Source organism: Geotrypetes seraphini, chromosome 3 (genome assembly GCF_902459505.1).
Source record: "Geotrypetes seraphini chromosome 3, aGeoSer1.1, whole genome shotgun sequence".
Lineage (NCBI taxonomy): Eukaryota > Metazoa > Chordata > Amphibia > Gymnophiona > Dermophiidae > Geotrypetes > Geotrypetes seraphini.
Genome location: NC_047086.1, coordinates 382,016,856 through 382,029,985, shown reverse-complemented (window position 1 = coordinate 382,029,985; position 13,130 = coordinate 382,016,856). Strand labels below are relative to the sequence as shown.

At 44.9% G+C, this 13,130-nt stretch overlaps 1 protein-coding gene and 1 long non-coding RNA gene across 3 annotated transcripts in view; one reads left to right on the top strand and one right to left on the bottom strand.

The window, feature by feature from the left end:
• Window positions 1-6,380, bottom strand: part of LOC117356299 (calmodulin-1-like) — a 112,655-nt gene extending 106,275 nt beyond the window's left edge. The window contains exon 1 of one of the 2 annotated variants that reach the window (XR_004538613.1): window positions 6,067-6,380. Coding sequence is in view for 1 of the 2 variants with exons in the window: in XM_033935347.1 (XP_033791238.1) it covers window positions 6,067-6,069 (3 nt within the window). In the remaining variant the exon portion in view is untranslated. The remainder of the gene's footprint in view (window positions 1-6,066) is intronic. The other variant, XM_033935347.1, reaches the window with a different exon arrangement.
• A 208-nt stretch (window positions 6,381-6,588) lies between these two features.
• Window positions 6,589-7,642, top strand: LOC117356883. The gene is made up of 3 exons (XR_004538728.1): window positions 6,589-6,742; window positions 7,196-7,250; window positions 7,469-7,642. It is a non-coding gene; the product is annotated as an uncharacterized LOC117356883 (long non-coding RNA).
• The last annotated feature ends 5,488 nt before the right edge of the window (window positions 7,643-13,130 follow it).

The following is a 13,130-nucleotide window of genomic DNA, read 5'->3' as shown; positions in this document are numbered from 1 at the left end:
TCAACCACTGGCACCCATAGCACCTGCTGCTGATAGCTCTGGGGTTTCCCAAAAGTTACATCCAGAGATTCCCTGGGGCCTACCTAGGAAGGAATGTGCCAGATGCTGTAAATGGAAGCCTTCAACTACTTCAAGTAAAATAAGTTGACAGAACAAATTTATTCCCTCAGAAAGGGGAACTGACACACAAATCTCAATTTAAAAAAGAAACCCTATAAGAGGGTTCTGCAGATTTATTTTTGGGATGAGGAGGATGGGCTACCCCTACTGGTGGAGGCTATGGCTGCCTGACAGGTTCCCACAGCTGTGCCGAGGCCTCTGGATCAATATTTGGGTTTGCAAAAGGATAATAGATCACTGATCTTAACCAGGCCAGTCACAGCAGGCTACATATTGGGAGTTAAGTCTGCCACCGTAAGTTCCGATGCATTAGTCCAACCTGCACTATATGCTGATAGGTATACCACTACCAACTGGTTCTAAGCAGCATCAGTTCTCAAATCCAGTGCTATTAATGGGTGGGGGACAATCCATACCTAATGTGTATCAGGAGAGGAACTGCTATTACTATAGCAAATACTTATAAAACTGACTTGTTAGCTACATTAATCACACATACCAAGTTCTCAAGGGAAACTTCTTGAGATAAAGCTAACAAGGTAAGGGAAATAAAGGATTCAAAAACTGGATAAAGTTCAGAACTCAAGCTTGAAAACTAATCCACCAGACACTGTAGCTCCTCCTGACTTTCTATTAACCCTCCAGTGCCTCAAGTACAAATGTAGCTCTCCTTGAGCTACCCAACACACATGCGCGTGGAGTGTGTCAAATCCAAGTCTGTCTGGCAGGAAAAGGAATCTTAATACTGAGCACACCAGATCAGTGTTCTTCAACCGCCAGTAGGTGGACCGGTGCCGGTCCGCAGAAATTTCCTGCCGGTCCACAGGACCGGCACGTGCATCAGGCCGGTCCACAGTGCTATCAAGTCAGCATTGTCTTCGGCCCGGCTCCCTCAGTGCTGCAGTGCACAAAGGCTCCTACGCCTGAACCGGAAGCTTGGTCGGGTTGGGCCCATGTGCCTCAGGTCGCGCCCCCAGGTGGGACCTAAGGCTCCAGGGCCTATTCTGATTGGCCCACGCGCCTTAGGCCCCACCAGTAGGCGGAGCTTTGGGACGGATGGGCCAATCCGGCCTCATTCCGTCGTTGGCTGCCTGCCGGACAGGCGGGTTTGGCTCCCGTCTGTCCGGCCAACTACCAAAGGTACGGGGAAGGGGGGTGGGGGTGTCGTGGGGGTCGGCCAGGGGGGTCGCGGGTCAGCTGGGGGGGGCCGTCGGAGGTTCTTGGGGGGGGCGGTCGTTGGAGAGAGGGGGGTTTGCGTCGAGGGCAGGAGGGCCTGGGATCCCTCCTGCCCGTAATGTAGTGCGGGGTGGGGGTAGGGGGTCGCCGTGGCCAGGAGGGTTTGGGCTCCCTTCTGGCCCGATATTGTCGGGGAGTCGGCGGTCCTTCGGGGTGGGGGTGCGAGTGGTCCTGCCCGGGGGGGGGATGTATCGGACGTCGGGGGGGGGCATCAGGCTTTCAGGATGGGGACAGACCTTCAAGGGGGGACAGGACTTCAAGGGGGACAGGCAGACCGAAGGGAGTGAAAAAGCTATAAAATAAACCCACTAGCGTGTCAATGTGTTGAGAGGAAGAGGTGGTCTGGGAAATTCTGCTGAGAAAACTCCGGGTCCATTTCCACCCCCCAGTTACCCTAGTCCACTCCACTCAACTGGTTCACATACTGAGTGGGTCTTTGGGTGTTGTTCCTGGGATCTCTTTCAGTGGTTTGTCAGTATCTCCTTGTGGTGAACGGAGAGTTGGGACAGCGCACGGATAGTCCGGACAGTGCACGGAGAGTCGGGGAGGGCGAAAGGAGAGTCGGGGTGGCCAGAGGAGAGTCGGGGTGGCCAGAGGAGAGTCGGGGTGGGCGAAAGGACAGTCGGGCTGCATGCGCGGTATACCCGTGAGTGCGGTATACAAAAGTTTTTGTACATAAAATCGTGGTTTCTGCGCGCTATACCCGTGTGCGCGTCTTACACGGGTGCGCGTTATCTGCGTGAAAATACGGTAGTACTATTATGGGGCGGGGACTGGGCGGAGACTAGCCTAAGACTTAGCCCAATGTTCTTCAACTGCTGTCCATAGGTGTCAAAAGGTTGAAGAACACTGCACTAGATGAATAGTCTTATTCTATACCACGTAATATACACTGTAGGTGTAATGGCAACTGCTTCTTAACATAAGCATTAACCCCTTCAATCATCTTTATAGCACATATATAATGACGTGCATATTGATCAGAGGCTTTAAAATGGAAGGATCTTGGTATAGAGTCTTCTGGAAGTGCAACAGCCTCTGGTAAACACACTAAATTTAAGCAAGCTTGACCAAACCTGAATGGTTGCCATAAAACTTGTAACAGTGATCACCTTACAGGCCTCTGTTCTACAACATCTAAGCCCTGTAAGTAGTCTAACCACACTGGAGACTCAAGCTGCAAGAACACCTACAATTATGACCTTTGAAAAATAGTGCAACCTATTATCTTTGGGCATAATTTTTCCATCATCAATTTAAGTCTAATTAGAGACTGCTTGCATGCTTGTCTACAGCTGAAGGCAGCACAGTATTGTAATGAATATACTACTACTGTGTTAACCCCCAAAAAACAAGTGTCATTCATTTGGGGTCCAAAAAGGCACTAGGTCTTATTTTCAGGGTATGCAATGAACATCGCTCCTTGCCTCTCCTTCACCCCAATTCTTCCTCTTTCCTTTCCTCCCATCCCCCTGTGCAGAAGTTTGCCCAGCTTCTATCTTTCCCTCCCTCCCCTCATGCAGCTGAACCCATGAGCACCCCCCAGCTCCCCATCATGCAGCCGAACCCCTGCTGACCCTCCATCCTTCCCTCCTCACCGAGTGCAAGCGAGCCCTACCTTCATCTGAAGTAGCATCGGGCCAGCAGCACTCTAAACAGGCTGCTTGGCCTTGTCCATCGGGGATTTCACTCTGCTGCGTTACTGATGATATCAGTAAGGTGGCAGAGTGAAATCCACGACAGACAAGGCAAAGCAGCCATGCTGCCGGCCCGACCCTACTTTGGATGAAGGTAGGGCTTGCTCACGTTCAGCAGGGAGGGAAGGATGGAGGGTCAGCAGGGGTTCGGCTGTGTGGTGGAGGGGGGCCAGGTTGAAGAGTCACTGGCGAATCCCGGGACTAGAGCTTATTTTTGGGGTAGGGCTTATATTAAGACCTACCCTGAAAATGATGCTAAGGCTTATTTTCGGGGTTAAGTCTTATTTTTGGGGAAACACATTGTATACAATTGTTTAGAAAGCATTAAGGCAATATTTAGTTTGTCCATTTTTAATACAAACTGAAGTTTTGTCATATGAACTACAAGGCCCAGCTAACAGAACAGTTCAGATATTTTGCCATTTACATCTTTTCAAAAAGAAAATTTACAAGAATCTAAACTTGGATATAAATATTGTTACTAAAACCACAAACTCCTAATCTACACAGATTGCTACCTAGTCACATATTTTCTGAACCTAAGATTTTACAATGCTGCAACCATCCAAGTACATACAATAAGCTATGAATTAAGAAAGCAAGTGTTCAGTCTTGTCTTCCATCAATGCTGCTTGTAGCCTAGGGATAGTAGTCAACTTCACCCTCCACTGCCTTGTAGATAGTTGTAGAAAAAAAAAAAAAAAAAAAAGAGGGGTGGGGGGACCAACCCTACCTTGGTCAGTGAGAAAGCCTTAAACATTACTGTATAATGCACACTTGAAACTTAAGAGCAGATCTAAAATCAAGTTTCATATTTTGATTCCTTCTAAGACATGTACTGTTAAAATCAGGGTCTGCCGCAGGGCGCGTCTCCTCGGTTCTTAGTTTGAAGGTCGCTCATATGTGAGAATAGACTGCCTGCTTGTCCTGGAATAAAACAGTTACTTACCATAATGGTTGTTATCCAGGGACAGCAGGCAGCTATTCTCACATATGGGTGACATTACCCACTGAGCCCAGATGCCGACAGCCTGCAAGCAGACTTGCTTGTATAAACTCAGAAGTTTTGAGTGCCTTCCCTCAGTTCAGAGAGCTAGCAGAGAAGCCAACCAGGGGAGGTGGGTGAGTTATGAGAATAGCAGTGCCTGCTGTCCCTGGATAACAACCGTTACGGTAAGTAACTGTGCTTTATTCCAGGACAAGCAGGCAGTCTTATTCTCACATATGGGCGACCTCCAAAAACTAAGAACTGAGGAGACGCGCCCTGTGCTGGGCAGGAAGGCACTCGCGCATGCGCGGGTGCATTAGACTTGAAACTTCTGAGTTTCTACAAGCAAGTCTGCTTGCTAGGCTGTCCACATCCGGGCTCTGTGGATGTCGTCACCCATATGCGAGACTAGGCTGCCTGCTTGTCCTGGGATAAACAACTTTACTAAAAATTACATTTCTCCATAGTTATAGAACATGACTTAGAGAGGTAATTACACCGACAACAGCTATACACTTGCATTTCCTTTTGCAGTGATCTCGGGACTACTGTACACTCCCCCTGAACGCGCGATTGCAGGTCACCTGAGGAACATACAGGTAGACCCACAGGGACCAGTCGCCATTCTCAAGAAGCAGCAGGCCACGGCGCAAGGCGTCCATGCACTTCAGCGGCAGAAAGAGGCCCAAACTTAACGACTGTACTACAGTCCTTGTTTTCAAGTGGCCACAGGAATATTGTTAAAGGAAGCTTCCTCCGTCACAATGCAAGCACTCCGGGGACCTTTAGCAGGAAATCTGAGGAACTGAATTATGTTCGGCAAACCCTACTTGGGGGAGTAAGGCGCCATTACTGTCAGGACACGAGCAAATATCAAGTCACCGGGAAAAGCCGTTACCAACAACGTGCTATACAATTCAAAGGCATGTTAAGTGCCAAAGGTTTTTACAATAATAAGACACATGTTAAAAAAAAACAAAAAAAAAAAAAAAAACACACCCTTATGTAGTCCACACATCCTGGTCAGGGCCGCAAAATACAGGACCCCCCGTCCTACTCTCAACTGCAGTACTGGCCTATACGAGACACAAATTCGCCAACGACCCAACGCTACAGGTCACACAAAACCGGGATCAGGGACCACCGGAGCCGCTAAAGCGCTCTCCAAGTCCAGATAGCGCCATCAGCCCCCGTATGAAAAAAAAAAGCCACGCGAAGTAGCAGCGACAGCAGCTTTCCCTAGCCAGCCCGCTTCGAGAGAGCGCACCTGGCCAATACGTCCTGCTGCTTTCGGGGTGGTGGTTGGTTTTTTGTTTTTTTTCCGTTCTCCCCCACCACTTCTTTACAAAGACCCCTCAAAACAAGGCGCACAGAGGGGGGGAACCCCCCCCCCAAAAAAAAATAAAAAAAATAAAATCACACCTGCAGATTAACGCGCGGAGTAGCATAACGTGTGTTTTTAGAACGCGCGCACCAAAAACGCTTCTGGAGTGGCAAGACTTTAAGTCAGTTGCATTAGTTTTGAAGGGCTACAGCAATGCCCAACACAGTCTCCCCCTCTTTGCAAATACTATAAAAGAGCCGCTCCTTTTTTTAACATCCTCGCTTTGAGCCACAAATATAAACACCCCCCTTAATTCAAAGATAACCCCGTCCAATATGGATCTGCATTCACCCCCAAGGAAAATAAAAAAATTAACCTTTTCATGATTCGGTTTGTTCTAGAATAACATGCAAATACAGCCGATAGTATGCTTTTCTCCCGTTCCTAATGGGGAGCGTTCACCAGATTTAGTAAAGATCTTTGATGAAAGGAAGAAAGAAAAAAAAAAAAAAGATTAACACTCGTTTAGTTGTTTCTCAAAAAAGGGACAAAAAAAAAACCCCAGCCACGAGCCCTTGAGAAACTTGCCACCTATACATGCCAACTTTCCCCCCCCCCTCTCTCCCCCCATAATTTATACTACTGTATTGAAAAGTCTCCTCTCCTTATGCTAACATAAAACGTATAACAAACACACTCACCATTATGCGAGGCACGCAGAAAAAACCACACTTTCCACCACGGCACAATTACGACCGCACAGCTCACAGACTCGAGTCGAACTGGTCCTTAAACGTCGACTACTCCTTCTCATAAACACCTCCCTCTGTGCCGAATCCGTCCGCCAGCAGCAGTTTGTTTAGCAATCGCCTTTGCTACCTCAAACGCACTTTTTCCACCGCTCAAAGGGCCTCGACTAGACGAGTCGAGGATCACCATAAATGTCGAAGCTAACGCAAAATATGCTTCTTCTTCCCCCCCCCCCCTCCGGCTTTTAGCAGTGCTGCATGCTGCCTACGTTATTATGAAATTTTTTATTTAAGTGGAGTTGAGCAAAAATAAGGAAAGGCGACCGAATCCACATTGCGTGAACTATTTTACTGCGCGGACTTGGAAAGGGGGGGGGGAGGGATAAGCGACGAAGGCTCTGATTGGTTGGTTTGTACCTGCAATGCGCCATTTGGCCTAGCATTGTGTGTTTGGAGTGCCAGTGCGTAGAGTGTATTGCAACAGGCTTGTCGGGTTTCGGCTTAAGGGCGGAGCGAGGAGAAGAAAAGAGCGCGCAAACGTTGGCACGCTAAATGTTCTCGTTGTTTTGATATGGGTTCTGTACTGGAAGGAACGGGCAAAAAAAATAGCTTATTTTTGTTTTCGTTGGTAAGGTAAAATGTGTTACTGGTTGGTTATTTTTGCTCAGAACAAGTTGTATTTTAACTAATCTGGGTGTCTCTTTCTATATGCTTATTAGGCATTTATTTTACTGTCTTTGATGTGATATACAACAAGAATAATTTTAGACATAGGCGATATTAAAGGTATAAAAGCATTTATTAGTAGAAATGCAAAGGACTAGTCTTAGTAATATTTATTATAGTGTAATGTAATGACTAATGAGTAAGGTTGAAGACTAGTGCAGAGGTTTTTATTTCATGTACTCATCTTGGCTAACCCCAGTTCTAGCAGATGTAGATTCCAAAACTACTTAACATCTTCAACACAATAGACTTTTTAAATTATTTTTTTAAAAGTGCAGTAGGCCTGCTTTCCTCCCTTAACTCTGTTGCTATGATCTCTATTAATTTAGTATGTTTCTCTCTTCATGTCCACTAGGATCCTACTACTAATCATTTCTATAGCTGCTATACATCAAAACACAGAAGAGAGAGTGAGTGCCTGCTCAAAAGAGCTTCTAGTGTGACGGGACATATCGTTTCTTCTCCCAGAATTCTTGTAGGGAGCTTCATTAGCATTCTTTTGCTCTGCTTCCCATTCTTCTGTGCTTTCTCCTCTGTTATCTCTCTACAAGTGACATGCATGATAGGAGCTTGTCTTTTCTGCTGGTTTCTTTTCATTTAAATTTTTTTTTTTTTTTTTGCTAACTAGTGGAGCCAGTTAGGAAGCTGCTCAGCAGCTGAAGAAATCTGATCTAGCAGCAGCCACCACCAACTGGGTTAGCAGTGAGGAATGCTGCTGCACCTCTGGACCACCAGGGATTGGCAGAGGAGGGACAGGACAAAGCAGGGAGCAGATCCACTTCCAATTTGGGGGGGAGGCCTTGGCCTCTGTGGTCCCCCCCTTCCAACACCTATGAGTAGATATGACAAATATTGTTTGAAATGTCTGTATGCAAATGCCAGAAGCTTATGAAACATGGGAGAGTTGGAATATATTGCACTAAATTAAAGATAAATATAATAGGCATCTCTGAGACCTGGTGGAAGGAACATAACCAATGGGACACTGTTATACTGGGATACAAGCTATATCGTAGTGATAGGGTAGATCAAATCGGTTGAGGCATAGCGTTATATGTTTAGTAGGGCCTTGAATCAAATGGACTGAAAATTATACTACTCTATAAATTATACTACACTATAAAGCCAAGTTGAAGCTAAGTTTTAAAATCCTTACAGCTCATAGAGTGATGTTTGTGCAATAAGAAACAAGAAAAAAGAAAGAAAGTATTCACACAGAAGATTGCAAAACTGTAACCTTTATTTATTTATTTATTTATTTTGGAATCTAACATGGAGTGTGACCAGCATTGAAACAGTTGCAATGACTGGAAGGTAAACTCTGAAGAGTTTCACGTCTCTGAGTGACTTACAATTTGTTGATCACAATCCATGTTTAGGTTACCTGTTTGAATGAGAGGTCAGTTTATACATATTTTTGGATCTAAGCATTTTTCTGACTTCCACTAGTTTCTTAACTAGTATTACCCCTGCGATTTCTGAAGGAAATTAAAGATGGATGCAAGGCAGAAAGTGAAGACGGAGAGAAAAACAGTTAAAGGACAAGAAGGCCCTGGAAACAGTTAAAAGCACAGAAAAATAGTCACCAGCCAACAAAGATAGGGAAAATGATTTTATTTTCAATATAGTGATTAAAATGTGTCAGTTTTGAGAAAGGAAAGATATTAAACTTTGAATGTGAGGGCTGCAGAAAAAATAGGGTTACTTGGAGGGCCGCAGAAAAAATAGTTAATGTTTTATTAAAGAAATGACAATTTTGCATAAGGTAATAAACTATATAGTTTATAAATCTTTCCTTTAACTGTTAAATGAAAAAGATTTATAAACTATATAGTTTATAAATCTTTCCTTTAACTGTTAAATGAAAAAGATTTATAAACTATAGAGTTTTTACCTCATGCAAAATTGTCATTTCTTTAATAAGACATTAACTATTTTTTTCTGTGACCCTCCAAATACCTACAAATCCAAAATGTAGCCCCACAAAGGGTTTGAGTTTGAGACCACTGCTCTAGACCAACTCCATCCTTTTATATCTTTTTGAAGGTGCATCATATCAAGCCCCACCACTTTGTATGGGTCTATATTTAGACCTTGGATAAAAGGTAGAGTAAGCACTATTTCCTCACTTATGTAAAAAAATAACTCTTCCTATGGCAACTATGCTCCTTTCGCATGTTCTACTTGTTCTGTCAACACCCTCTGCTTTGCCAGTCTAATTTTAAAAGGGCGAACATGCACATACTCTCCTTTTGAAAGCATTAATGGGTACAAAGTCATCATAGAATTTGCACTTGGTTTTTGTGCTAGCTAAATTTCAATGGAAAATACTGAGTAGAAATTTAAAAATATAATCTAAGAGCATTTTCTTCACTCCCAAAAATAAACATGCCTTCAAGAATGGCTCTTCATGGTCCAGCTGAAAGTACAGTAGGTTGCCGATTATACAGACTAACTTTGGCAAAGAGCAATTCGGATAATAGAAAATCTGGACGATTGGATTATTTTTATTTATTCAATTTTCTATACCGTTCTCCCAAAGGAGCTCAGACAGCACAGTTAATTACTGTAACTGCAGTTATCTAAGGACATTAGGCAGATATTCTCACATGTGGGCGACATCATCCACGGAGCCCTGGTACACAGTTTTAAAAGGGCATTGCCACTTTAAGAACTTGAGAAAGTTTGTGAAATGCCCGCACCACACATGCGCGAGTGCCTTTCTGCCTGACATAGGCTCGCGGTACCTCAGTTCAGTAAGCAGGCTAAGAAGCCAACCAGTGGCGCGATTCGGGGGGGGGGGGGTGGCCGATCGCCATTTCAGTAGGAGAGATGCCCAATCTTTCCTGCTGCAATCCACACACCCCCTCCGATCGGATCGGGCAGGAGGAAGCCCAACCCCTCCTGCCCTGGCGAACCAAGACACCCCCCCCCAACACAATCGGGACAGGAGGCCCTCCTGCCCACGATGCACCCCCTGAACCCCGCAACACCCTCCACCAACCCTGCGACACCCCACTCCCGAGACCCCCCCTTTACCTTAAAGAAGTTGGACGGACGGGTCCCAAGCCCGTCCGCCTAGCAGGCCCTTGGGCCTGATTGGGCCGGGTGCCTAAAGCCCTGCCCATAGGAAGGGCCTTAGGCACCTGGGCCAACCAGAATTGGCCCAGTTGCCTTAGGCATCTCCTGTTGGCGCCCGGGGCCTTAGGCACACAGCCCATGTGCCTAAGGCCCCGCCTACAGGAGGGGCCCAAGGCAACTGGGCCAATTCTGATGGGCGCCTGGCCTGGCATTAGGCGCCTGGGACCCATCTGTCCGGCCAACTTCTTTAAGGTAAACGGGGGGTCTCGGGGGTGGGATGTCGCGGAGTTGGTGGGTAGGGGGGTTTTGGGAGGTGCGTCGTGGGCAGGAGGGCCTGGGATCCCTCCTGCCCCGATTGGGGGAGTATCTTGGGGCAGGAGGGGTTGGGCTCCTTCCTGCCCGATCCGATCGGAAGGCTGGGGTAGATCGCAGCAGGAGAGATTGACTATGTAACACTTTAAGATGTAGCAATAAAAATAGTATGTTTTTTTTCTGTGGCCTTAGCCACATCAGGAAACATTTGTACATGTAAAGACAAAAATGGAACATTTTTATATCTGAAATAGTCTCATGAACCAGTCTTTATCTGGATCTAGTGCCATCATCTCCAGTAATGTAGAGTGTAACCAATTCCTCTTTAGATGATTAAAGAAAAGCAGTCAAATCCAATCTATCTTGTGAGATTGGTGGCAATATATCCTGATCATTTTCTCCAACCTTTTTAAATGGAGGTAAATAATATGCTCACACTAAAGGAGGCAAGGATTGAAAAGGTATTTGTAAATAGTTGGTTGTGAACCTCCTAAATATGTCCTGGGATGAAACACATGATTTTTTTGGAAGATTGATCAGACACAAATTCCTACATCTGCCCATATTTTCCAAGTTTTCACATTTTATAAGAAGATTGGAATTATTTTTTGCAACCGCTGAACCAATTGAGTCTGTTTTAGTTAAATCTCCTTCTTTCAATAAATGGTTTTACATTATAGTTGCATGAGATTCTTGACTCGTAATCTTAATTTCCAAATTTGAGACCTGGGCTCCACTATGGGCTAACTGCTTGGTCAATTTCTGGCACAAAAATGCAATCAATGTCTATAAGTCTTCTAAAGATAATGAAACTGGTCTTGTAGGATTACGGTAAATTCAAAAGAAGAAAAAGGACTTGTCACATTAACTACATCTGACAGAAACAGTCTCTGTGCATCTGCATAAGTCTCCCAAAGTGGAGACTTGACCACCAGGCCCTCTCAAGCTAGGTGGATCTTGTGTGCCCAAGAGAGCAGCCTCGGCAACGACTCCACATGGCACATTCAAGAAGTAAGTGAAATTGAACCCTTCAGCCTAAGTCAGTTCTGCAGCAGGCATCACTTCCTCACTGACGCCTATGTATTGGGGAGTATGACAGTTCTGGCTGTCTTGGGCTCTTATAGTATTCTTTTGTAGGATGTCTGCCTGGATTGTGTGGTATCTCCTTGGGTGTAACTGAAGATACTCTTTCCCTGGTAATGCAAATTAGATCTTTTACTGCAGCTGGGAACTCATGATTCAGTTGAATATCTGGATTTCTTCTCATCTCTGATCTATCCTTCATTTTGATTAAGGACATGGAATGTGGGAATTGCTTGTTCTTCTCTGTTTTCCTCCGTCATTGTTTTCATCAATTTTTACATAGCCTGTCCTTCTTTTGTGATTGATTTTTCCTTGACCCTCCTATTGTAACAGTAGGCCTGTTTATCCTTAACTGCCTCTAGGTGATGGTGAATTATCTGTGCTGATGGAATCTCCAGCAGAGTATTCATAGGCAGAAGAGTATCAGTCTGTCACCTGAATGTGATTTTAGCAGGAGATCCTCCTAATGTCCAGGATGGGGTATTCCTCCAATCCAGTAGACACAGGAGTGGATCAACTTGGGCCTTGGATGCTATCTATAAAATTGGCTTTGATATTCAGAAAGCATTTTCTTCTGTTTTTCCATTTGAGTGAGGGTATCTGGGGGAGGACATTGTATGTCAAAACTCAGTCATGCAAACTCTCGAGTTGAATAGAGAATTGTCACTAAACACCTCTTTTGAATATCATGACATGCAAAATGCTTTTTTAGGCAATATAAATGTGTTTGCACTTCTTCCTAATCAGGCAATCAATTTCAAAGTAATTGCTCAAGTACTGTACCTCTGTTACTAGGAAGTATTCAACTTCCTTGAATTGAAACATGTCAAGTTACAACAGCCAGCATTACCTGTCACAAGTACTGCACAGTCCAACTTGGTAGTCGATCTTCTGAAAACTTCTACTGAATGCTAATTTTTTAGAGAAAAAAGCTGAGCCCTTGGAAGAATTGGACACCTAAGATGAGTACAAAATAGTTTTTTGAATCATTTAACACTTTCAAGTAGTTGGAATTATCACCAGCATAACGGTTGAAGTGCAATGATTGAACAATGAGGACACTTTTCTCAGGGGTTTCACCCCGTTGTGATCTTCTATTACCATCTGATTGGTTCTGAGCACTTTTTAACAACATTAAGCTTAGTTTATACAAAAGCACAGAGTGGGTGGTTTTATATTTGCATTCACCCATAGTCTGACACTTCTCTAACTACCACCCCTCCATGGGTCTTGCATCTCTTCCTTCTTCTCTCTCTAACCCCCCCCCCCTCCCCATTTTGGTCTTCCAAACTTATGGCAGGTTGTTTGCAGCAGTAAGAAAAAAAAAATGTCTTCAATATAGAAATATATTCACAATATACTAACTTTTAAATTTTACAACTCTTGTGTAACCCAGGAACTTTTGTTCTAGTTAGCTCCATCAGGTCCTTTCCTGTGCTGCAGCTTGCCTCCTCTGATCAACTTCCTGTGGGTGGACGATGCAACAGAGGGAAGACCTTGGTGGGGCTGGCCAGAGGTAAGCTGTTTCATCGCTGCTGTTACTGGTAACCTGCTGCGAGTCTTGAGGACCATGATGAAGGAAGGGGTAGAGAAAAATGCTGCATCCATTGGTAGAAGGGGGAGATTGGGAAACATGCAGAATCTTGTGGTAGTGGTGGTGGTGATGGGGAATGGAGCGATGCCAAATCCATGTGGGAGGTAGGAGAAGAGATGGACCAACATCAGACTTGGGGTGGGGGGGGGGAGGTGGAAAAAAAGAGATGACTCGGGAGGAACAGGACAATTGCACAATCTGGGGTAAATAGGGAAGAGAG